The 24,250-nt window shown below is 39.5% G+C and overlaps 1 protein-coding gene across 7 annotated transcripts in view; it reads left to right on the top strand.

The window, feature by feature from the left end:
* The window catches only part of adcy1a (adenylate cyclase 1a), a 59,759-nt gene extending 40,905 nt beyond the window's left edge, over nucleotides 1-18,854 (top strand). For 6 of the 7 annotated variants that reach the window (XM_046050458.1, XM_046050460.1, XM_046050457.1 and 3 more), the window contains 11 exons: nucleotides 521-618; nucleotides 785-869; nucleotides 2,316-2,405; nucleotides 5,163-5,419; nucleotides 6,776-6,902; nucleotides 8,156-8,272; nucleotides 12,732-12,878; nucleotides 13,322-13,420; nucleotides 13,883-13,997; nucleotides 15,321-15,445; nucleotides 16,191-18,854. In XM_046050458.1, coding sequence (XP_045906414.1) covers nucleotides 521-618; nucleotides 785-869; nucleotides 2,316-2,405; nucleotides 5,163-5,419; nucleotides 6,776-6,902; nucleotides 8,156-8,272; nucleotides 12,732-12,878; nucleotides 13,322-13,420; nucleotides 13,883-13,997; nucleotides 15,321-15,445; nucleotides 16,191-16,520 — 1,590 coding nt within the window. In that variant the 3' untranslated portion in view covers nucleotides 16,521-18,854. Of the gene's footprint in view, nucleotides 1-520; nucleotides 619-784; nucleotides 870-2,315; nucleotides 2,406-5,162; nucleotides 5,420-6,775; nucleotides 6,903-8,155; nucleotides 8,273-12,731; nucleotides 12,879-13,321; nucleotides 13,421-13,882; nucleotides 13,998-14,164; nucleotides 14,359-15,320; nucleotides 15,446-16,190 lie in introns of those variants that run through there. The other variant, XM_046050461.1, reaches the window with a different exon arrangement.
* The last annotated feature ends 5,396 nt before the right edge of the window (nucleotides 18,855-24,250 follow it).

Genomic DNA, 24,250 nt, shown 5'->3' with positions numbered 1-24,250 from the left:
TTTGTACGAGGCTGAACATAAAATGAAGAGAGTTCCGTGAAGCTTTACAGAGGCAATAAGGATGTTACGGACTAAAAAAGGACGAAAACAGTCACAATATACATTTTCTCTCAACATCCTGCCATGCTTGAGATTTTTCACCAATGTTGCATTGTCAAAGATTTTTCACCAATGTTGTCATTGTCAAAACGATTGTGCACTAAGATTCACGAAATGTCTGTAAATATCTTGACCCAACTCTTGTTGGTATTTGGGTTTGGAATGGAAAATGCACTGAAAGGTTATTCATCAAAATCTGAACAAATGAAAGAGAAATAACCTTGAACAACCATGCAACTGTCCTCCAAAGAACCCCATATAGAAAAATGGTCTTACACAATATCACACTTGCACATGCATTTGGTGTAAAAGGGTAAGGGTTCCCCACGGAAAAGGACTCCTATCTAGCCCCACATGAACATCTGAAAGGATGGATGGATGAATGCCTCATGTTGACATTTTCTCTCTGTTTTGTCCTTAGTATCACCAGGTCTATGACGACCATTTCATCAATGCAGTGGTTCTCTCGCTGATCCTCGCTGCTCTGTTTGGCCTTATCTATTTGCTAATGATTCCACAGTACGTACACCGCACACACACACACTCTTCTACATGTGCAGTTTGCCCATTCGTGTAACGTAATTGGATCTATCTTGCTTGGCAGTAGTGAGGCAATTAAAATGGAAGGTGTTTTCATTGCAGTCAGTGGAAAACTGGGAAAGCCCTTCTCACTCTTCTCTCTCAGGGGGATGCTGGTGCTGCTGCTGCTGGTGCTATGTGTGTGTTTCCATGTGGCCTGTGTCATGTACCTACATCTCACAAGTGTTCAGGTAGGATTCCCAGACCTCTTCCCACATGATTCTGCTCAGTAACTCGTCTGTATAGAGGGTATACACTGATGCCACTTTTTTATATGATACCAACTTCTCCTACACAGCTAAATGGCAAAACAGTGATCTGTATAATGTACTGGACAGTAGTAGATGTTGAAATGTTGCCAACAATGTTATTTCCTCATGCATAAAGAGTATTGTAGCTCCAGCCAAGAAGATAACATCACTCTAGGGCTGCAACTAAGGTCCATTTTCATTTTCGAATAATGCATCTACAATTTTTTTCAACCGATTGAATGCAAGAAATCCTCGAATTTGAGTAGCTGGAGCTTATGAATATTTGACTTTTTTGCTAGATAAGATAAGTTATCAAAATTTAGTTTTCTATAACTCGACTAATAAATGAATTGACTAGTTATGTCTGCATTACATTCCACTAAACAAAGCCTGAAAGCCTTTAGATGCCTATTCACATTTTAAAGCACAAATTGTTAGTGTATCAAAATCAGATCAGATATGCTGGTTAAAAGCTCTATAAAATAGTCGACCTTTGAGCTTTGCTGTATTCAAGACCAAGAAACAAATACTCTGTTTGTCTGTAAAAAGATTTGTAAATGCTTTAAATTTTTTACATTTCTCATTCAGAAAACGATGTGCTTGTTTAGTTGACATTAAAGTACACCTCTTATTAGAAAGTGCTTGACATTACTTCAGTATACTGTGAAAACCTGCTTGATATTATTACATTAATTCATTCAGCTGACGCTTTTATCCAAAGCGATTATTTATGTCAGAGGTCGCACGCCTCTGGAGCAACTAGGGATTAAGTGTCTTGCTCAGGGACACATTGGTGGACGTATCACAGAGGGGAGTTGAACTCAGGTCTCTCAAACCAAAACCATGCATCTTATCCACTGCACCATCACCACCCAGGTTCTGGAAGATATTATATCTTATATTATAACCAGTCTTTAAACAGCTGTGTTGGATCATAAACTCTGGCGGGCTGTGTTTATTGTACCGGTGCTGTTTGATTACAAGCATAGCAATTTTGTAAATAAACTACGTACAAGTAATCACAGCACAGTTTTTGTTGTAATTTCTTCTCTGTAAAAGCATGACCGCACATGCTGATTGTTACATACTTGCAAGTCAGGTTGGAGTGACCGTGATGACTTCTATTTACTCTGACATCATGTTCATACCCTCTATATGACACTATGGTATCACATTACATTGAAGTGACACCATATCCTTTAAGCATCTCCTCTATTAGGCCTGCACATAATGAACCACACGACAAAATGCACTCATTTGATTTCCCTTTCTGGCTAATGATGTGTCTCAAATGCTATTGAGGTAGATAAACAGGTGCTCCATGTACCGACTTGTTCTATTTTCCAACCGCTCCCCCATCTCCATTTCTCTTTCCTCTGGTTTAAGTGCCAACCAGGCTGCCTCACCATCCAGATCCGAACAGTGCTGTGTGTCTTCCTCATTCTGCTTACCTACTCTGTTACCCAGGCCTGTGTGGTAAGTGTGTTTTTAAGATCCCAATTGGTAGTTTTTATATATTTGTTTAGTAAGATGACAGAGGATGAAATAAAGTATCTCTAAAGGATGCTGTGGGTTCCCTTTATCTTCTTCTTGAAGGGATTTATTGAAAATCACTAAACAAAGGATGTGAAGAGTCCTGAACTATTAACGTGGCTCCTGGTTTGTGTGGTGTATAGCTCAGCCAATTGTCTTTGTGGGTTCTGTATGATCTTGCTTTCTGTGTTAAATGTTTAACTATTTCTAATTGCAATTGACTGACACATTGCTTGCCCACCACTCCTGCTGACAACAAGTACCTAATTAGCGTTTAGGAGCAAAACACTCTCTTCACACCATGTTAATAGATTGTTGATGTGATTAATGTAGGAATTTTCCGGTTCCTCATTACCCTTGAACATGATACCTACCACAGCCATGTCATCTGCATACTTAAAAAGACAGAAGTTGCTGTCATAGATCTGCATTTCATTTACATACACAGAAAAAAGTGTTATACAAAAAGTGATATACAGTGCGACCTCAAGGCACCCTGGTATTTAAAATGATTTCATCAGATAGGGAGCCTTGTACAGAGACTCTTTGGGGGCGGTCAGATTAAATACGTGCTTACAGTCACATTCACATGCACAACAGTTCTCCAGTTATGATCTGCCGCGCTTGATTCTGGAGTAACCTGGAAAAGCTCAGTTTGGAGATATGGCTTCTTAGGGTTATTCCATATGCTAGCTAGAAACTGAGATGCTGTGGCATGTAAATATTTTAAGCAAGGTGGCGATTATTGTCTGCTATGTGTGCAGGTGCACATTCATATAGAGAGATTATGACATTATGACAATATAGAGAAATTACAAAAAAGAGAGAGATGGGGAATAACACAGGTGTAGTTCAATGGCCAGCACTTCATCCCAAGGCCACCAGTAGCATCTTCAACTTGAATTACATACAGCAGTAGTTACTCAAAAGATATACTGTATAATATACAGATACTGGATAATATAAAGTATATCTTTACAGTGTATATCATCATAAATGATGTTATGACACGCTGACAAGCATAAATTGCACGGTCACTCTTCGTAATCCATTACCGATGATCAGATGGAGAATCCAAATCTAGCAGGGAGGTAAGTGCAGCAGAGTTGAAGCTGACAAACCATGAAATGACAAATTTGCTTGATGTTAAGGAATTAATGACATGTCATGACATGTCTGCACCATTGTAGATGATCAGAATCATGTATACCGCGATATGAATAACCAGGTTTCTCTATGTTTAATGTAAACGAATGATTGAAACTGGGAGACATCAGTGTGCATGTGAACGTGTTATAGTATGCTGCAAAGAATGTATTAATTGCTCATAAATGCTACATGGGGGGGTTAAAATATCATTTCATTGTTCATCCAGCAGACTACACCCTCACCAAGTCTCTGCTGTACATGAGTTGACAAAGTTACACATCACAGCCAAGCAGATGGTCCTGCAGATCTTCAGAAGAATTAAACATTTGTTGTTCAAGTGTAAAATACCCATTAAAATAAAATCGGTTGATATCAACATCAGCCCCAAAACTCAGTCAGGCTCTGATGTGTGTGTCTGTGTGTGGGTGTGTGACTACTGAAATACAGTAAAGCAAAGGTGTAGCGGCACGGATGTAGGGAAGGGATGGCCCTGCTAATTTACAGCCAGCTGTTTTGTTGCTGATTGTTTTGTAAATGCAAAACACCCCCAGAACCTTACATTTTAAATAATTCACTGAATGTACAAATAATAAATAATAATACAAGAAAATTAGTGTTAGCATGCTAACAAGCTAAACTAAAATATTGAATATTATAAACAATATACCTTCTAAACATCAACATGCTAGCATTGTGACGGTGGAGCTAACTGTCTAGGGAACAACAGTCTTAAAACTAAATCTACTCACCAGAGAAAGTGAACAGCCAAATCCTAATAAGCTTTTTCAATAGCGCTGGTAAAATTTACACAGTGCCGTGGGTACGAGTCACTCTAGCCTGATTGACAGGTCGCCCTGGTAACGACTTGTCAATCATAGATAATCCCGCCCTGAAGCATACTCTGCTTCATGGTCTATTGATTGAGACCATAAACTCATTAGGAAAGTGTTTACTGAGGTAATTATTCAGCTGAGAAGTAGGGTCATTTTCCCATTATTTCTAACGGAGCCGGGACTTCTTTTTGCAACCAGAAGAGTCGTCCCCTGCTGGCCGTTTGATAGAATGCAGGTTTAAGGGACTTCGCGTTGTCATCAGTTTGCTGACTGGAAGCTTCCCGCTTGGCTTTCTTGCAGCGAGTTAGTTGATAGGATCGATATATCTGTCATTTTCAATATTAAGCTACAGCTAGAATGCTATTAGCTTAGCTACATAAAGGCTAAAAAAAAGAATGGCTCTGTCCAAAGTAAAATCAGTCTACCCACACCTCTAAAGCTAACTAATTTAGTCTTTATATCATTTTCTTGTTACTTGATTAATAATATAAACAGCTACTCTGTTCAATTTAATTATATTCAATTCAGTTCAATTCAACTTTATTGGCATGAATGTTAAACAACAGTATTGCCAAAGCTAACAATTCATTTCATACAGTTCATTAAATAAAGTAAAGTTTAGTTTATTGCATCATCATAAACAGTGTCCAACTGATAGAAGCTTAATTTTAGGTTGGTATTTTTATGTAACCCACTTTATTGTGATCCCTTCCCCCAGGTGGGATGTGTTCCTTGGGGGAGAGTTGGGATGAACTCCAGCGACTCAGTGGAGGACGTCCCCACAGATGCCAACAGCACAACAGCCGACAGAGCTTGTCCCAACATGGCATACGCCCTGCTGTCCTGCGTGGCCGGCACCCTCACTATTGTCCCCTACCTCAGAGTCTCCTCGGTCCCCAAGATCCTCCTGCTCCTCCTCCTCTCTGTCACTTACACCGTCGTCATGGAGACCAGTGGCTATCGCCAAGCCGTGGGGTGAGACTGAGCTGCATGCGTGATGTGCAGTTTAACATGAAAAAGATCAGCGTTTGTGGTCCAATATATGGTTTAATTTACAGTCCCCTTCAAAAGTATTGGAACGGTAAGGCAAATTCCTTTGTTTTTGTTGTTCACTGTAGTTTGTATGATGCTTTGGCAATATTGTTGTTATACATTCATGCCAGTAAAGCTAATTTGAATTTGAAGACATTTGGGTTTAAGATCAAAAGATGAGTCTGAGACAAGAGTTCAGAATTTCTTTTATTTCCTGGTATTCACATCTAGATGTGTTAAACAACTTAGGACATATCACCGTTTGTATCAGACCACAGCATTCTTAGGTGAGCAAAAGTAATAGATCAAATAATCTTAAAGTAAATAACATTTAATATTTGGTGGCAGAACCCTTGCTTGCAATAACTGCCTCAAGCCTGCGACCCATCGACATCACCAAACTGTTGCATTCTTCATTTGTGATGCTATTCCAGGCTTTTACCGCAGCTTCTTTCAGTTCTTGTTTGTTTCGGGGTGTTTATTAATTAATCTTGGTCTCATCAGTCCATCAGATTGTGTTACAGAACGTTTGTGGCTCATCTCTGTACTTCTTTGTAAAATTTCAATCTGGCCTTGCGATTCTTCCTGCTGATGAGTGGTTTGCATCTTGTGGTGTGGCCTCTATATTTCTGCTCTCTGAGTCTTCTTCCAGCAGTGGATTGTGATCCCTTCACCCTGCACTGTGGAGGTCGTTGCTGATGTCACTTACTGATGTTTTGGGGGTTTTCTTCACAGCTCTCACCATATTTCTGTCATCAGCTACTGTTGTTTTCCTTGGCCGACCTGTTGGGCGTCTGTTGCTCAGTACACCAGTAGTTTCTTTCTTTTTCAGGACATTCCAAATTGTTGTGCTTGCTCTGCCCAATGTTTGTCCAATGGCTCTGTTCGATTTTCCTTCTTTGCTCAGCTTGACAGTGGCTTGCTTTTCTCCCACAGACAGCTCTCTGGTCTTCATGTTGGTTTATCCTCTTTAACAGGAAATGCAGTCTTTATAGGTTTGAACCAAGGATGAAAACTTGGACTAGTCAAACTAAGGTTGGTATGTCCTGAGTTGTTTAACACATCTAGATGTGAATACCAGGAAATGAGAGCTGAAATTCTGAACTCTTGTCTCAGACTCATCTTTTGATCTTAAACCCAAATGTCTTCAGTGAACAACAAAAACAAAGGAATGCCTTACTGTTCCTATACTTTTGGAAGGGACTGTACAGTATATGTCTTATATGTTTTTGTTATAATAACAAAGTTAATCAAACATAAAGAAACAACCCATTTTGTTTCTGTGTGTGTGTCTTTCAGAGGAGGGTTTCTCCACACACGAGGGTACGATCCTGTGTTGGCTGTCTTGCTGTTTTCTGGAGCTCTGGCTCTGCATTCAAGACAGCTGGACCTGAAGCTACGGCTGGACTATCTCTGGGCTACTCAGGTATGAATGTGTTTGGGCATACAGTGTTCTTGTGCACTGCAATAAAGTCTTATTTAGTCATGTATGTCTATAATTGAGGTCGTAGAGCAGGTCGGCTGGTAATTGTATGGTTGGTGGTTTGATCCTCCTGTCTACTGCTGTGTCCTTGAGCAAGACACTGAACCCCAAAATGCTCCTGTTGTGTTTAGGGAAGAGTAAGTCGCTTTGGTAGAGCAGGTTGGACATTGATCATAGGGAAGTCAGTTTGGCCCCTGCTTTGTCTAAGTGCTCCTTGTGTGTATGTGGTAAAAAAAACAAACATATAAACACAAGTGCTAAATTATTGTAATGTTTTTCATGCCAATGCAGTATAAATATATTCAATGTGTTTCCAATTCAGATTATGGTAACTTAGTATCAAATAATAATTTTGTTCTTTATTGTACTGCAGCAAACTGCTTTATTCTTTCTTGTTTCAACAGACACACACACAAAAATGTCGGTCAGTTATTTCATGTTGGTATCAGCTTTAAAATCCAGTATCAGTTGAGCTCCAGCGGTGATACTGGATGTTACTAGATGACAGTTGAAACCTTGACTGTTCAGCATGTATTTCCCTGTTTAGATCCTTTGGTCAGTTATTCTGTCATTACTGCATCAGTTCAGACATTGTATGTATGTATGTATGTGCAGAATAATGTTATATGTGTACCGCAGAAATGCTCCTCACTGGCTGAGAATCTTAAATATTTTTTAAACCAACTAATTATGCAACTTTTTCTGTATTTCTTTTTCTCTTGCAGTGTATAAATCTTTACATTCATTTTTTTGTTTTCAATTTGTATATTCACCTTGTAATTATTTAAGAAAACTAAACAAAATATTGCATAATATTACTAATTTCTGGGCGGAAACAGTGAAGTTTTTTCAATGGACTGGCAAACAAACATTTTAGGATTCAGTTTCAGTCTGTAATATTTTGATATGATGCATATTTTTTGCATGTGTGTTTGCATGCATGGTCTTATGCAGTCTCAATAGATAATTGAAGTGTATGTTTCTATTTTAAGAATGCCAGTGAATGTTTGTCTTGTTAGCAAAACATTATCTCCCTCTAGTGATAAGGATACGCAATTACATCTACCTTTGAGCTTTGAACTACTGTAAAAAAGCTCATTGTATTTAAACACATCGGTTTCTACATTCGTATCACTCTGTAAGGAATCACCTCTCCTTCTCCTTTCGTGTGTTGCGTGACTGCTGATGGTGTACAGGCGGAGGAGGAGAGAGACGACATGGAGAAGGTGAAGCTGGACAATAAGAGGATCCTGTTCAACCTGCTGCCAGCTCATGTGGCTCAGCACTTCCTCATGTCAAACCCCAGGAACATGGTGAGCATCCACAGACATGTCCAGGCTTGTCCAAGAGCCATCATCAGTTTAAAGAGAGTTAAGGCTTCTGAAGCCAGCGAAGATTCCTTCCCAGTGCTTCCTGATACACCCCAGGAAGTGCTTTTTTGGTGATTTGCAGCTCAAAAGACACCCAGACATCTATCTTAACAAGCACATTTTCTATAGATGGTAGTGTCTGCTGCCTTCTTAGATTGTGAGAGCCAAAAGTAAACAGTATTACACAACAAAAATGCAAAGATTAGGGAAAAGTCTGAAAAATAAACATAATTCTGAATAACACATTTATTTATCTACTTCTTACTCTGGTACTCATCTTATGACCCTTTAAATAAATGTTATAATCCGTTGGGGGATCATGGCCACACAACAATAACACGGGTTTAGGTCCCTAACTACAAACCAAAATATTCAGACTATTTGAACTGTTTGTACTTTAGGGACTCTAGTATTACAGAAAAGTCTGACTAATATAAGAGAAAAATGTGATAAACTCACTATTATGTAGGTAAAACAGAATACATGTTACTATATCATGAATTAACAAATCAAAGCAGTGAATACTGATGACAGAGGAATATCATGGTAATAATGATATTCTGATATTAGAAATTACATAATAGAATCCACGTATGTTAAGCTCACTGTAGAGTACTAAACTCTACCAGATATAAGGATATTATAGAAATATTACACAGGGCTTGATAGAGTTACTGAGCCAGTGCTCCAGATTTTTCCATTACTTGCAATAATGTTTTCCACTCTGTTTTTAACACAGTCCTGCTGAATAATATAATCCATCTCCTGCTGCCTTCATGAAGTATATTAGGCATAATAAATAAGACATTTCTCATTTAGACTTGTTATTCCGTGCACACAGAGCTGAATTTGGTTAAATAACCCTCTTAATGGAATGAGATATCAAGACAAATTTCGTTATTTTAAGATGATGAATCGAGTGTTTCACTTCAGATTTCTGTCATCAGTTGTTTGTCTGGACCTCAGGGGTGATAAAGTTCTGTAAACGGTAATGAAATGCATGAGATGTAGAAGACATGGCTGTTACAGGGACAACCCATGCAGATGATTCGTTGTACCTGAAAAACATTTTCAGTCTCATTACCACTGAATTTGCACATACTGCCACTGGTCTTTAAGTCCGCTTATGCTCCCAGCCCATACTGCCATGAAACCAGAGGCCTAGATGTCTAAAAATCTGTGTCTTTTAAACAAATTTAACACAGTATGACTGAGGCATCTTTTGACTTATAGAAAACCAAACCAGTGCTTATTGGCTAGTTTGAAATCTCATCTTACTAGAATCTTCATTTCAAGGTAATCGGGTGTTTTGATAACACTGAAGATGCACAAGTGGATAGTTTCCTTTATGTTTGGTGTTTGTATGCCAACAACTTCCCATATAGCCAAAAAATGTCCAATATATAATAATTGAAGAGTTCGGGTCTCAAAGGGGTAAAATATCCCAGCTGTTTAGCACAATGATGCTGCTTCCCCGACTGTGTGTTGTGGTGTTAAACTGGAAGTGTGAGCTGACAGTCCTGTGTGTCTGTATCCACTGATTGATGAACATCCACTGATCTGTTCCTTCCTCGGGCTCCCTCCCCCTTTCTTAGGAAGTGATGAAAACACGCATCCTTTCAGGAAATTTGTAGCTTTTGTAAACACTAAAGCTGTGGTCCTAATCTTCATGCTAAAAGTCATGCGTGAATATACAACATGGACAGAAATATTAGGAATAGACTTGATGGCCCATAACCAGTGAAATATGTGCCATTCATCCTGCCAGGCGTCCAATTAATATGCTAAAATATGCATTATTTTTGTGCAGAATGTTTTTTATTAGAAATGTTTCCATTAAATTGCATATAAGCAGGAAAAACATATCTCCTATATTATTGTATGATTCAAAAATCTGCTTTTACCATGGCAAAATAGATGCAAAAGCAGGAAATGCTGATTTAATGAAGGATCACATTCATTTGGATGGTGATTGTGTAATTATAACACTTTGTATAGTACAAAGTATTCAGTGCATAATTTGCGTAAATAGAAGAGTACTGCAATTAGGACACAGCTTTGATGTTACAAGCCAGAGTGTAGCCTGTTTAGCATATTGTAACCAAATCTGGACTAAATTGTAGCATAACAAACGGCACATTGACCACAAGGGGGTCTTTGACTGACACCTACAGACCTAAGGAACACTTAGGATAGCAGCAGACTAATGCCAGACTTAGTATTGCACTTTCATAAAGTTCGAGGTGTTGAAAGGGACACATCAAAAGAAGAATGTTCAAAATTGATGCATCACAGTCTGAGATATCCAGACTTTAAGTCTCTAAACTCCAAAAATGCAGGATCCTACGTTTCCCATTATGCACCTCGACAGCTTCTTTACATTACACCCTCTCTTCCTGGTAAATGTCCGTGCATTTCATGCGCTCCGCCCTCTCTATGTGCCCACTTTGTCACTTAGAAACTTCTGTTAAAAATTTAAAATCTACAATCCCAAGATGAAAAAACTCTGATTACATCACAATGGCTTTATACAGCTGTTTTTAGCTATAGTACTCCACATGACGAGTAGCTGACCTTTAGTAGCAAAACACCGAGAGCAGAGCCTTCAGACTTTTCCGGTGAATAACTGCTGCAAAAATAAAAGCATATTTTTATTGTCAACAAACCCCTGAAGAACCACATACGGTCTATTATTATTCAAAATATCTTGGCAGACGTTACTGAGCATGTTCTGCTGTCATCTTTGGAATAAACTACATTGAACACACAGATGCAACAGTATGGCTTTTTTGTTTGTTTGTTTTTGGACAAGGGAAGCAAAGCAAGCTTATTTATAGTATCTATACAACAGTGGTTCTCGATACAGTGCACAGCATGATCTAGGTGGCCATAAACTTTGGCCATAAGTAGGTTAAATCTATTTTTGGTTTTGATTTTGTCATGGGATTTGTTAATAATAATGAAAAGATACAGTAACACTGGCCTTTTCTTTTTAACAATCAGCGGGTTATGCATCAGATGGTGCAGGGATCGTCTGAGGCTGTGACTAGTAAACACTGGGGGCAGGAAGTCAGGAAGCATGTTTCCGCCACATTGGGGACCCCTTGGAGCTACAGTGTATAGAAAGGCTTCCTCTCTTTCCTCTGAGTTCACCCATGTACTGTATTCACAACACAGCACAGTGGGACTCTGTTGCCTGGAATTCAAAGTTTCACTGCTCCAAAACAGTGATAGAGAAAGAGTTTTTATTGCATGTGGAACTACTGTGGCTACCTGCAAGCATACTAGTTTTGTTTGTACTTCATACACATATTTGTTCCTGGGATTTGGGCGTAAATTTGAAGTCCCAGTACTCTTTGATTGTTTTATATTTCTGAATGGCACCTGATTGGTAACATAGCAACACTTTTGCTGTCGGAGATAACTTGACTTAGAAGCTCTCTTGAATCTGAATTTGCAGCTACAGTGCATATGGCTTTTATTAACATAACTGCTGTAAATCCCATATGTCAAAGTACAAATAAATTGACAAGGAGCAAACAGAATGTGCAAGTAATTGTTTAAAGATTAATTAAATACAGTAAATTTCCATCACAGTTTGGAATTTGGCTTACAATAAATGGATAAAGAAAAAAAAATGTCCAGCACCCTGCCTTTAAAAACAAGGCTATGATGTTTGTGTCTCGTTTACATCAGTGAAAGCAAATTAAATGTCGTATGTGTTCAGCAGGAGAGGACATTTTAAAAAACTTCAACACAAATGTATCAATCCAACAACAGTGTCCCTGCTACTCTGGTTAAACAACAGGACATTTGTTATTCATTTTATAGAGACTGTTTCTTCAGTAGAAAGTAGCTCAAATAAATACCGTTTACAGTGAGGTCTGTGGATTTACATTTACATTTCCAAAAAGAGAGAGGGAAAAAAAAAACTTTCTCATTTGTATCAAGAGGAAAATTAAAGCCCTTCTTCAGCAAATGGAGGTGTCATCACCTTACTTGTGATAGTAATGTGATAACAAGACGGCGTTCAGTCTGCAGTCGACCACACGTACTGTAGGTTATGTCAAGCTGCATTTGCTGAGGAAGACTGTGATATGTGGTGGAAGCACTGACAAACTAGAAAGTAAACTTGATTTCTATAGTGCTTTTCAGAACCAGAGTTATAAGTTCCTTCATATGTGTACATCCATCCATGACAATAAAATACTTAAATACAAGTAGGCGGACACTGAAGTTATATTATTACATGTTCCCAAACCTAAAGACTGACCTGCTATGCTTTAATGTTTTCTTTTCTGCTTCCAACAGTGGCGTTCTTTGCACTTTTTTTAAAAACACCGTTGACCATTACATTACAGCTTGATCAGGCCATTTTTGACTTAACTTTTCTCCCCTCCAGGACCTCTACTACCAGTCATACGCTCAGGTTGGAGTGTTGTTTGCCTCAATCGCCAACTTCAACGACTTCTACATTGAGCTGGACGGGAACAACATGGGCGTTGAGTGTCTCAGGCTGCTCAATGAGATAATCGCTGACTTTGATGAGGTGAGTAAATGCTTGGTTCCAGCATAAATCTGCAGTTTCCTGTCTGCCTACTATATCTTCTGGAGGGAAGCTCCGTTGCAATATGACCTCCATAATGTCATTTTCAAAGATGACATTGTGGCCATGACTGAGGGTTTAAAAAATACTTGTTTATTGATGCAATATAATAAGCAATGGTTGCGGTTGGGAAAGTTTTTCAAAATGAGAAATTACTTACAGATGACTTTTGGCCTACTTGAATCTATAATCAGCAACATAAAACATTAATTTACTCAAACGCTCAAAAATAGTCCATTTAAAATTGCATTTGGATTGGTTTGCCATCACAACCTATGATATATATGAACTTAAACTGACAATTTACTCAAATTTGTTTTGAAATTTGTAATAGCTGTAATGCTTTCCTGCTGTTTTCATCCTTTTCTCTTCTTTTTCCCTTACAGCTGATGGACAAAGAGTGCTACAAGGATATTGAGAAAATCAAGACTATTGGCAGTACATACATGGCTGCTGTAGGGCTGGTCCCTACAACTGCCTCTAAGGTACACATGCAATAGCTATATAGTGTGTTTGCTGGGTTGTTTCGAAACTCTTCAGAGTGCGCACAGCATTTTTGAGAGGCCCGGCATTTTCAGGTAGTTATTTTCTGGGTGTTGATATTTAGAACTCCGTCACGTTTCAGTCCACAAATCCTCTGTGAGGGATTACTGGCCTCTATGGCGTCAGCATATTCCACATTCATAAAGTTTATTTAAATCCTACAAAGCTGACAAACAAAAGAGTCCTTTCTGCAACTTCTGATAAACTTTACGCAAACTGAACAGCCAGTCACAGAGGTGGTTTGACTTTGGTAGAAAACCATGGGTTCGAAGATAATAACGTGTTTAATCATGTCACAGGAACAGAACTGGTGGGTAATATCACTTCTAAACTTGGATGTAAGCATGCTTGTTTGTGCATAAGTCTGTGTTGTACTGATATGTACATGTTTTTCTGATTCGTAGGCGAAGAAGTCCATCACCTCACATTTATGCACAGTGTCAGATTTTGCCATCGAGATGTTTGATGTCCTGGATGCCATCAACTACCAGTCTTACAATGACTTTGTCCTGAGAGTAGGTGAGTGAAGACACACACCTGCACGCACACACACACACACACACACACACACACACACTGGTCTATGTAAACTTGGTGTTGGTAGGTGAGTTACAAGACACACACACACAGGTCTATATAAACATTGGTGTCAGAGCTTCTGACATATTGCACTTTCGCACCACTAGGTTTGGAAGGAAATGCATCACAGAAAGAGCGTTGCATCCAGGAAGCTCGTCACAGCGAGAACTGAAGTTCTGGGTTCCATTGTGTTGGGTATCCTGTGGGGAGCCTGCAACAGGAGCCCTTGTTTAATCCCAGTGTAGCCTGGTGTATACAGTGCCATCCTGTCTGCAGACTGTGGGGCTCCATGTGTAAAAATTGCATGTTTGTGTGCTTGGCTAAACCCTCTTTGCTGAAACGCAACTTTTGGGAATCTGCGTAATTCTGGATTTCCAGAAAGTGCCGAAAGTCTTAGTCTACGTGTGCCATATTGTCATCCAACCTCTAAAACCTTCAGAACTGTGGCTGTAAAGATGAAACAGATACATGTCATCACTGTGGTGTAATTAGTCAAATCGTTTTGTTTATTTTGCAATCCTTTAGACATGCATAGAATAACAGCAGCAGCCATGGAAGGCGGACCATATATGTGATCAGCACTACTGATACTAATTCTTGGTCTGAACTAGCATCAACAGAATTGAAACCCCAAAAGGAAAAAGGATCAGTGTATGTCCTGTGTATGCAATGATCATCTTGTCAGTTCAGAGATTATACACGATACATATATTTGTAATTTAGCAATAAAAAAGGTGCTTTGTTTAAACATGCATGTGATTGTTTTCACATTTTGGTGTGTAACGGTGACAATAATAGTAAGAGAAAACAAAAAGAAACAAATATTGCATGTTAAATATAAAATATAAATTTACATTAAAAATATGTAAAATATATTTGCTCAAAAATGTCGAAAGATTAACCATAAAAAGAGCTGTACAGTGTTTAAGACGAAGAGGATGTAATATGCAAAATACTGACTGGGGACAGTTAACAGCATGAAGAATATAAAGACTATGTGTAATAAATGGAGACTTTGCGTGAAGGTGATGTGTAGTGTCCATGCTTCCATGTCATTGGGTAAAAGTTTCTGTCCTGGCAGGGAGGGATCGGTCATAATCTTTTCTGCTCCTAGCTTATTAATGATGCATTCACCTTATAAATCATGCCACAAGGAATTGAAGGGTAGAACTGTGGTGCAGTGGTATTTCGCAATAGGAAATTCAACAATTTTTTGAGTCATCAAAATCTATGTGTGTTTCAGCTCTCTTGTGTTTATTCCAGGTATCAATGTGGGACCAGTGGTGGCAGGAGTGATTGGAGCCAGAAGACCTCAGTATGACATCTGGGGAAACACAGTGAACGTAGCTAGCAGGATGGACAGCACTGGAGTACAAGGAAAGATACAGGTACGGTAAATTCAGTCCATTGCAGTCTTCTTTCTTTTCCTTTGTTTAACCAGGTAAAGTCTCAAGGGGACAACATAAACAGCATCATGTCAATAAATGCAATACAGGCAAAATGACACCAAGAAAACTGTCACACATGACATGATGATACAGATATGGTGCAAATACTATAAGAATATTAAAAAAACTAACTTAGCTTAACTGGAACTATTTCTTGGGAAACAGCAGCTGGGCACATTATTATAGTAAAGTTGCTTGTTTGGTACCATTGGGCCTGCACAGTGATTCAAAACCTCCCACCATATCTGGCAACCCGTTCTGTAGTCTGAGACAATGTGCAGAAGTGCTGCATGGATGGATAAACGTATTTGTCAAGTAATAGCCCCAACACTTAACTTTCCTGTTAAACCACACATCTGTTTATGATTAGATTGTGTTAATAAGTGAGTTTTGGTGTCTTTGGAGAATTAGTGAGTGGTAGGCATAATTTTAAACTAGACAGGACAGAACTGGAATAAACCGGACAGAGCCAGGCTAGCTGTTTTATGCTAAGCTAAGCTAACATCTCATGGCTGTAGCTCCATGCTTAACGTACAGACATGAGTGGTTAGAATTTCAAGTCCTTATCTACATTGTTTTAAGTGGAAGAGGCATTGTATTTGAGAGCTTGATGGCTAATTGTCTCCTAACATGAGGAACATAAGAAAGTCTGAGAATCCTCATCCATGCTGCGTTTCTTCTCCAGGTGACAGAGGATGTTTATCGTCTCATCAAAGACTACTACAATTTTGTTTGCCGTGGCCAGGTCAGCGTGAAGGGCAAAGGTCAGATGCTCACATACCTCTTGGAAGGGTGCAGGAAAAGCAGCAGGCCGTCTCAAATCCAGCAGCAGACCGGCAACGCTGAGCGCCGTTTGAGCACATTCACCCACGGCAGCGTGTGCACCAGGCTGAGCCCCGTCCCCGCAGTGACCACCTACGCTACCATCAGGACCCCGAGCCCGAGCATGTCCACACCAACAACCTCCACCAGCACCACCAGGTACCTGCCCTCTGTCCCCACAGTAATGGTGTGAAGGATGCTGTTTTCATGGCGACCCTGGAAAACAAGAAAATGAGAGTGGAGCTGGGGAAATAGCATGGATGGCAACAACATGGCAGTAGCAGAGAGAGTTTATTAAAAGAGTTTATTACAAGCAGGAAAAAGTAAAGCCGTTCTCCACTCTTTTTGTATTGTCTGTGGGAGACACTGATCGTCCAATGGGAGTCCTTGACTAGGGGATGGACTGCGTTTAGGACCAATCATGGGAGTCTGAGGCGGCCTCGGACCCTCTGAATCTCCCTCCGCACTCGAACCCGTGGAGTGTCATGAATGGGATACAGGATGCTTTAGCCACGTTGCTCTGTAATCAATCAAAGGCCACGGGTGTCTCCTCTATTTCAGAGTTGAAAGCTGCATCCACAACTCAGCATCAAACAAAAACACATCACAATGAACGATCGATAGTGTAGCACGCAGGCCTCTCACAACAATATCCCCAAATTCCTTTAACAACTTCAGCTGACCCTTTTCTCTCAGTATAAAACCAAATCAGTGCTGTTGCCTTAGCGACCACTCCTCACAATGAGTTTCTTGCCATTTTTTTTGTTGCCTTTTAGATCTTGCATTGATTTAATGGACATAAATTCAGATTAATTAATTACAGGGGTCATTGTTGTCCAAGAGATACATGTTTTTAAAGTGGATGAAATGTATAATTGTAAATGGCAGTTAATGGTATAAACTTGCCAAAACACGACAGGGCATTGCCTTCAATCATTTCTGGGTCGGTGATACCCACCCTTTACTTTAACCCTCCAACGGCACATGAGGTAAGCTCTTGATTCCCTGAGCAGAGCTGTTCAGTGTCTTTAAGTGCATGATGCCACTGCTGCATTCCAGTCATGTTCGCTGTCTGTTTCCCTGTGATGCTTGACTTCCAGATTCTTCCTCGTCAAAGTGTAGCAATAAAGCGGTTTGTCTCCTATCTCAGCCTCTTCACCCTTGCATGCTGTAGCCAGCTGGATTCTATTTTGACCTGATAGTGTATGTAGCCAATAGAGTGTGCATAGCTAGCCACACCAGTCTGTATCTCTGTGGAGTTGAAGCATGACTTAGAAAACTGATTTTCTGTATTGTGCGAGTGTGATTCCTTCCTCATGGAATTATGTTTAAAAAAGAAAACCTTTTTCTGCGTGCTTGTTTATTAAGAAATATTTTCTATTGTTAAAATATTCTGTTCTACTATTTTTATGAACTTAAAGCTGCTTTGTTAGAGAGAAGAAAACTGATGTTAATGAGGAGACACCCAAACCTCTGTGTCTGGCTTCCTCATACAAATCCAGATGATTTATTTTATGGTATAGCATGCTACTCACAGTACGGCTTACCACAGCCATTAACTCCTCTAATCTGTTCTAGCATGCACTGCCTGCAAGCCTGTGGCTCTTACGTGCATGCTTTAATGAAACATTCATACAGGCCGAGCAGCGGACCCACGGTGACTCTATTTTATTGTAGTCCTCATGCATGCGCTAAAGGTAGCGGTCTTCTTGAATGTAAGGTGCTTTTTTGACCTGTGTCTTCTTCATGAGTTTGGTGTGCAAACCCTTTTGAGGACATTTTCAGGATGGTTTGACATCAGACCGGGGGTTCTTCCTCCTCCCCGCTCCTGCTGTAGTCAACAGGTAGCTGGTTTTCAAATGTGCCAACCTATTTTCATAAACATATCAAACTTTTTCGTGTTGAGCTGTAGCACAACCGAATGTGTGGCTACGGTTATTGTGGATTTCCTTTTGTTGAATGGCTGTGTTTTTACTGTTTGAGCTGTTCCTTAACAGTTTTGTAACTCCAAATGATGACTCGTGCCCTGACATGAAACCATCAAATCGTTGATTTTAGAGAGATTTATTTGGACACCATAACCTGAACGGACTGATGTTGTACTTCTTATAATATTTAAAATAGATTTTAAAGTCTATATAGTAGCTTGAATGCTTACTTTGAGTTTCTAAGAGATTAAAAATGAGGATTTTTATACACTTGCTTTAAACAGTTGATGGAAAGGAGTAATGTACAATATTTTTCCTGTAAATTGGATATTTTCATACTGTATGATACGGGTTTCAATTGTTATATGTAGGTATTACTAGCTATTATTGTACATTGTAGAGTCTTTTTCAGAGATATATTATGAATGATCGGATATTTGTCAAGTTCTTTTGTTGAAGATGTAATTATTGAGATGTTTTATGTGAATGTACATTTTGTTAAAGATGATATTTTATACTAAGTGTTTGCACTGCGATGATATTGACGTATTATGATTATAAAAATAAAGCCAGTGGGGATGTGTCTCCTGGAGTAAGAACGCTCTTCCTGTGCTGATTTTCACCTACACACACACACACACATACACATCCATAGTACATATGACGAGGCCATCAATCACAGTTACAAAGTTACGTAACAGTAGAAAAACAGAGTAGCTGATGTAAGCAACATCGGGGTCAATGTCAGCCTGATTCAAGTGGTGTTTTTCAGAAGGTGCCTCATACTGACGTTATGAACACGTCTGCTACCAGAGAAACATGAGAGCAGAGTTTGTGTACGTGTCGATAGCAGATAGTGTATGAGTGTATAATTCAGTGCTCAAAAAGTTCGTCAAGAGAAGAATGTTGAAAAGACGAACAATCGTACGGTGAGTTTACAGGCAGCCAGGCATCAGGTAGCAAAAACATAACGTACTTCAATAGAGTTCATGTGATTAGGGCTGTAACTGAGATTTATTTATTTTTTATTATCAATTAATCTTCAATTAATTTTCATTTCATCATTTAAGAATAATAATATTAATAAGCTGGCAGGTTAAAAGTTACAAAGTGCTTTCCAAAAACATAAAACCAAAAAACTAATATTTTGTTCATTACAAGTTCATTAAATGTTATCTACAAAATATGAGACAAGGTGAAGGTGATTTCCCTTAAAGTAAGTCAGATCAGACACTGGCTTACTGGGACAGTAAACAATCATTAATGAAATTAATTACACCTGTGGATTTTCTCCAGAGGTCCAGTTCTATACTATATTGGAGCCGTACAAATGTAGAAGCCTACAAATGTAGACTGACTTTTATTTTTCTCCCGATAAATCTCTGAGAAGTTCACCATTCCTCCCCTGAGTTTGTACTTTCAACATTCTTCCCATAACAAACTGTATGGATGCCTGAAATGGGTGGGTTTCCTCTGCGGGTGCAACCTAAACGTCAGTGAGTGAGCACCTGTTTTGAACCCGATGTTGTCACTCGAAGCATCAGATTTTTCATTGCTATATCAATACACAACAGCAACTGAGGATAATACCTTGGCAAGTTACACAACAAGTCTTGGTCATGATTACCTGATTGTAAAAACAACTGAGATGGACAAAGAAAACAAGGGTAGCAAAATATTTAAAGCATTGGCTTAAAGTAGCAAATCAGCCCTATTCAGGTACAGCACTAGTGTTGTCAGACAGCCCAAGAAAACTGGAATACATCCTGAATCAGAGGTAGAAACTCTGAAACAGGAGACCAAGACTGGCCCTGAAGCCTTTTTTTATTTATTTTTAGTATATGGCACGGACCGATGGTATACACGCCGCATGCACAATTATTAGGCAAGTGAGTATTTTGACCCTATCATCATTTTTATGCATACTTTCCAACTCCAAACTGTATAAAGTTCAATGCTTATTGGATTCCCGCACATCAGGTGATGTGTATTTGTGTAATGAGGGAGGGTGTGGCCTAAGGAGATCCGCCTTTTATACACATACAAAAAACTAAGCAAGAAAACATGACAAAACAGTACAAAACACAAACAATGATAAAATGCCCATAAAACGTAATAAGAAGCACCGGATCATTCATGACTACGTGACTGATCCCCCTTTAAAAACGAGGAAACACGTCACTCGTCCGTGCCTTCTAAAACAGCTCGGGGTTTTCTGATCTGCCACCTCCTGCTGCAACACAGTCTGGTTAAGCTCAGGCAACTATAACTGCTTGGTTAAAAAGAACTAACAACGAGCGCTGGTAGGAAATGGGACGCATGGACTGCCCTCTCTGGTGTAAAACAGCATATTTTTTTCATTTTGCTGATGAGGACGGTCTTTCTATATAGTACAATGGATATGACAAAGGTGTCAGGGCCTCTGTGGGTTAAACAGTACATGTTTCTGCCTCTCACTTCACCCCCCAGCAGAAGAATCTAACAAACAAATGGGAGGTTTGAAAGGAAAAAGAAAACAAAACAAACCCTTGGGGCCTTATCATTGTGTCTGTTTGTGTGTCGAGCTGAGTGCGAAGGGATGGTTCAAGTCCTGTCACAGGAAGAACCGACTTCTAAACATTCATCAGTGAAAATGTGTGTGTGTGTGTTTGCTGCTGGTGTGCGTGTATAGTAAAGCAGCTGGAAGTGCTGTGGCATGTGGAGCATCCTGACTGACAGGTTGTCATGGCAACACAGCAAGGATCGTGCCCTGACATGAAACCATCAAGGTTGTGTTTTTCAACGAGTAAATGATGAACCAGTGACCCGCCCTCCTCTTATTGGCTTTGTGATTCATGCTGATTGTGTGCAATCACAGCAGAGGATGTCAATACTCCGCTTTTTTGATGATAACAGAGAAAGTTACAGCCAATGTGTGTGTGTTTACCACCTGCCGGACCCTCCGATATGATCAAACACGCCCGGCTCAGGAGTGCCAATGTAAACACTCGCACACACACTGAGATAAGCTGGCGGAAATGGGCCTCTTCAGGCCTCGTTTACAGCTGTGGTGTAGTGGAACGACCGTCTATCAGCAGCCTGAGTCAGACGCAGCCGAGGGGAGATTGGGCCGGTGACGCAGCCGACTGGGACACTCTGCAGGGTTAACGATAGTTTCACTGCTCCCCTCCCTCGCACTGCTTACCCAATGACCCCATGTGTCATAACATCCCTTACTGTAAACCCTGCTGGAATTTGGACAGTGGAGCGTGGGAGGAAAAAAACAACCCCATCGCTTAAGTGTGTGTGTATAACTTTGTAGATGCTTTTTTTTTAAACATGCATCTTTGTATATCTGTTTGTATCCGTTTTTAAGCGAGTGCATGCTTGTGCGTGAGTGTGGCCAAACAAGTGGTGAACTTCAACATCAAACATGCATTAAGTCCGCAGCATGCACCTGAGAACAAACTAAGGACTATATCGTCACTAAAATAAAGAACCCCTGGTCTCCTGGATCAGTGGTTCCCAACCTGGGTTCAAGACCCATGAATGGGTTGAAAAGTAAATATGAAGGGTCGTGAGGTGATAAACAGGGCAGCAAAGAGGAGAAAAGAACATTTCCGTCAATCAAAATTATTATTAGCTTTTTGGTACCCCTTTTTATTAAGGGTTGCCAGTGTTTGTATTAATGGTTCTCTGACCAATTGCAGTACTGGGCTTTATGTTGTTGTCTTCAATAACACAAAATGTAGAAAACTAGCCAGCCATGATGAAACCATTTGTAATGTGTGGAAGCATTTTGGATATGACGCCCTATAAAACAATCTCTGATAAAGGTTTTTTATGCTGACTTAGTAAAATGCAGCTACCTTGACTAACGTTTGTTTATCACTCAAGTGAGGCGGTGGAGGCACCAATAATGAACAGAAACACATTTCTACATCATTGTTTTGGATATGGGTTTTGTTCATGTGGATAAGTCAGTTTTATTCGTTCAAATTGTGTGACAGCCTTAGACTCCGCCAAATGATTATGATTTAAAGTTATGAGCCAAATAATAAAAAATATTTTTGGGTTGCCAGGTTGGCTGGGGTTTATCCTTATCCAGCATGACACTTGATTTGTATTTAGAGTTCAGGTCAGATGTTTCAACCATATTATATTTCACCTCTTTTACTCATCATTCTAAACACATTGTATAGCAGCTTGCTGATGTTGGCTTGTTCAGTTGGTTAAGTTACTGAACTAATATCGTAATTATAGTCTCTGATGTCTTCTTGTTACAGAGAACTACTAAACTATTTTAACCATTAATAAGTCATTAGTTATGTCTTACAAAAAAAAAGTTGCCATTGCACAAAGTAGTACATAGCCTATTTTATGATGTTTTTCAAATTGTTCTTGTGAAATCTTCAAGCAGAGGAGGACCAGTGTTCTGAATCTGGAACTGGTTCAGAATACAGGCTATTTGCTCCACTTTTAGTCTCTGAAGACCGTCACAGAGCACAGTTAAAGCGTTCAAGTCCATAATTCATCCTGAAGGATTGCATTTTAGATTTGATCAATTCCATATGCAAAGATTAAGCTCTGAAATGCTTTCAGTGTGCGGAACTGTTCCGAGAAATTTTGTGTCACACCAAAGCTTCTGCAAGGTTGTGAAACAAAATATTTCCTAGAGGTCTTCAGCAGGAGCCAAAAACACAAATGGCTCTTTTCTGATTAGTGGAGAAAAAACATCCTCCCACAAGATTGTTTCTCATCAAGGATTTCCCCAGTGCAAGATTGTTATTCTCTGTCTTGTGTGTTATGTTTTCCCTGCAAGCACATAAGCATAGGTATACCCAGGGTCAAAGAACTCTGTGTTGTGTAAGAACAGCAGTGACCCTTACTAACCTTCTCCCGCCGCTCCTGCATGTTTGGTCTCTTCTGAACGTCCACGCAGATGGAATGTGACGAGCTGAGAGAAAACACCTTGAAATCTGCAGCCACTTTCATAACAACCTTAGAAACAGAGCGGATCACTGTGACCCGAGGTAAACTTTGAAATCCAGTGAAAAACAGATCTGGATAACAATACTTGGACATACAGGCTGACATTTCTACACTGACACAGGACGTCCCATCACTAACATTACAACAGGGAAAACATTTCTTCTTAGCCCTGTGGCATCTCACCACAAGATAGTTTGGGATTTATTTGTCCAGGTTTGAGATGTTTGTCTCATTTAAACACAATAGAGATAAATGTAATTTATCATTTGTGATATAGGTCCCATCCACACTACTTCGTTTTCCAGACTAAAACAGTGAAAACGAAGACGTAAAACGGAGAAGTTTGAAAACGCTGCCGAACGTGTTTATCATTTTAAAACTTCAGAGAGGGTTTTAGTGCAGACGGGCAAAAACGGAAGACTTTAGAAATGATGACGTAGACGTGGTTCTCTGATTGTGTCTTATAAGTCATACAAAGCAGAAACACAATGCTACTGACAGAATTTTAGATTTTTGAGAAGGCAAGTGGTCATTTTTATTAACATATTTTGTACTGTGCAAATAACATTTATAGCCTACACTTGTACTACTGTTTATGTCACCGTAATTACAGTCGCTCCCGTGTTACATTCAGAAACAGTCCCAGTTCATTATTGGTCCATGACAAAAAAATATCTGGTGTGGTTCTTCGTCTATTGTACTTTATTATATCACCAAATCTTCTGTAACTATGGAAGAGAGAGAGCATCTGCTTCATGTTTACACCGGCATGTGCATGCCCAGTGTACGTGAACGCAGCTAAAATGCTGGTGTGGACGGACATCGTATTCGTTTTAAAGCGGAGTAGTGTGGATGGGGCCACAGAAGCATGTCTTTCCAAAAAAAAAGATATCTTGGTTTCTAATAATTCATAGACATGTAAACAGTTTTGATGGACTGTTTCTATTTTCTACTAAAGAAACATTACCTAACCGATTAACTGCAGTAACTGGGTGTTGTTTCTAGAGACAAGTTAACATTTAAT

Source organism: Micropterus dolomieu, linkage group LG05 (genome assembly GCF_021292245.1).
Source record: "Micropterus dolomieu isolate WLL.071019.BEF.003 ecotype Adirondacks linkage group LG05, ASM2129224v1, whole genome shotgun sequence".
Lineage (NCBI taxonomy): Eukaryota > Metazoa > Chordata > Actinopteri > Centrarchiformes > Centrarchidae > Micropterus > Micropterus dolomieu.
The sequence above is the reverse complement of the archived record's forward strand: the minus strand, read 5'-3'. Positions and strand labels throughout refer to the sequence as shown.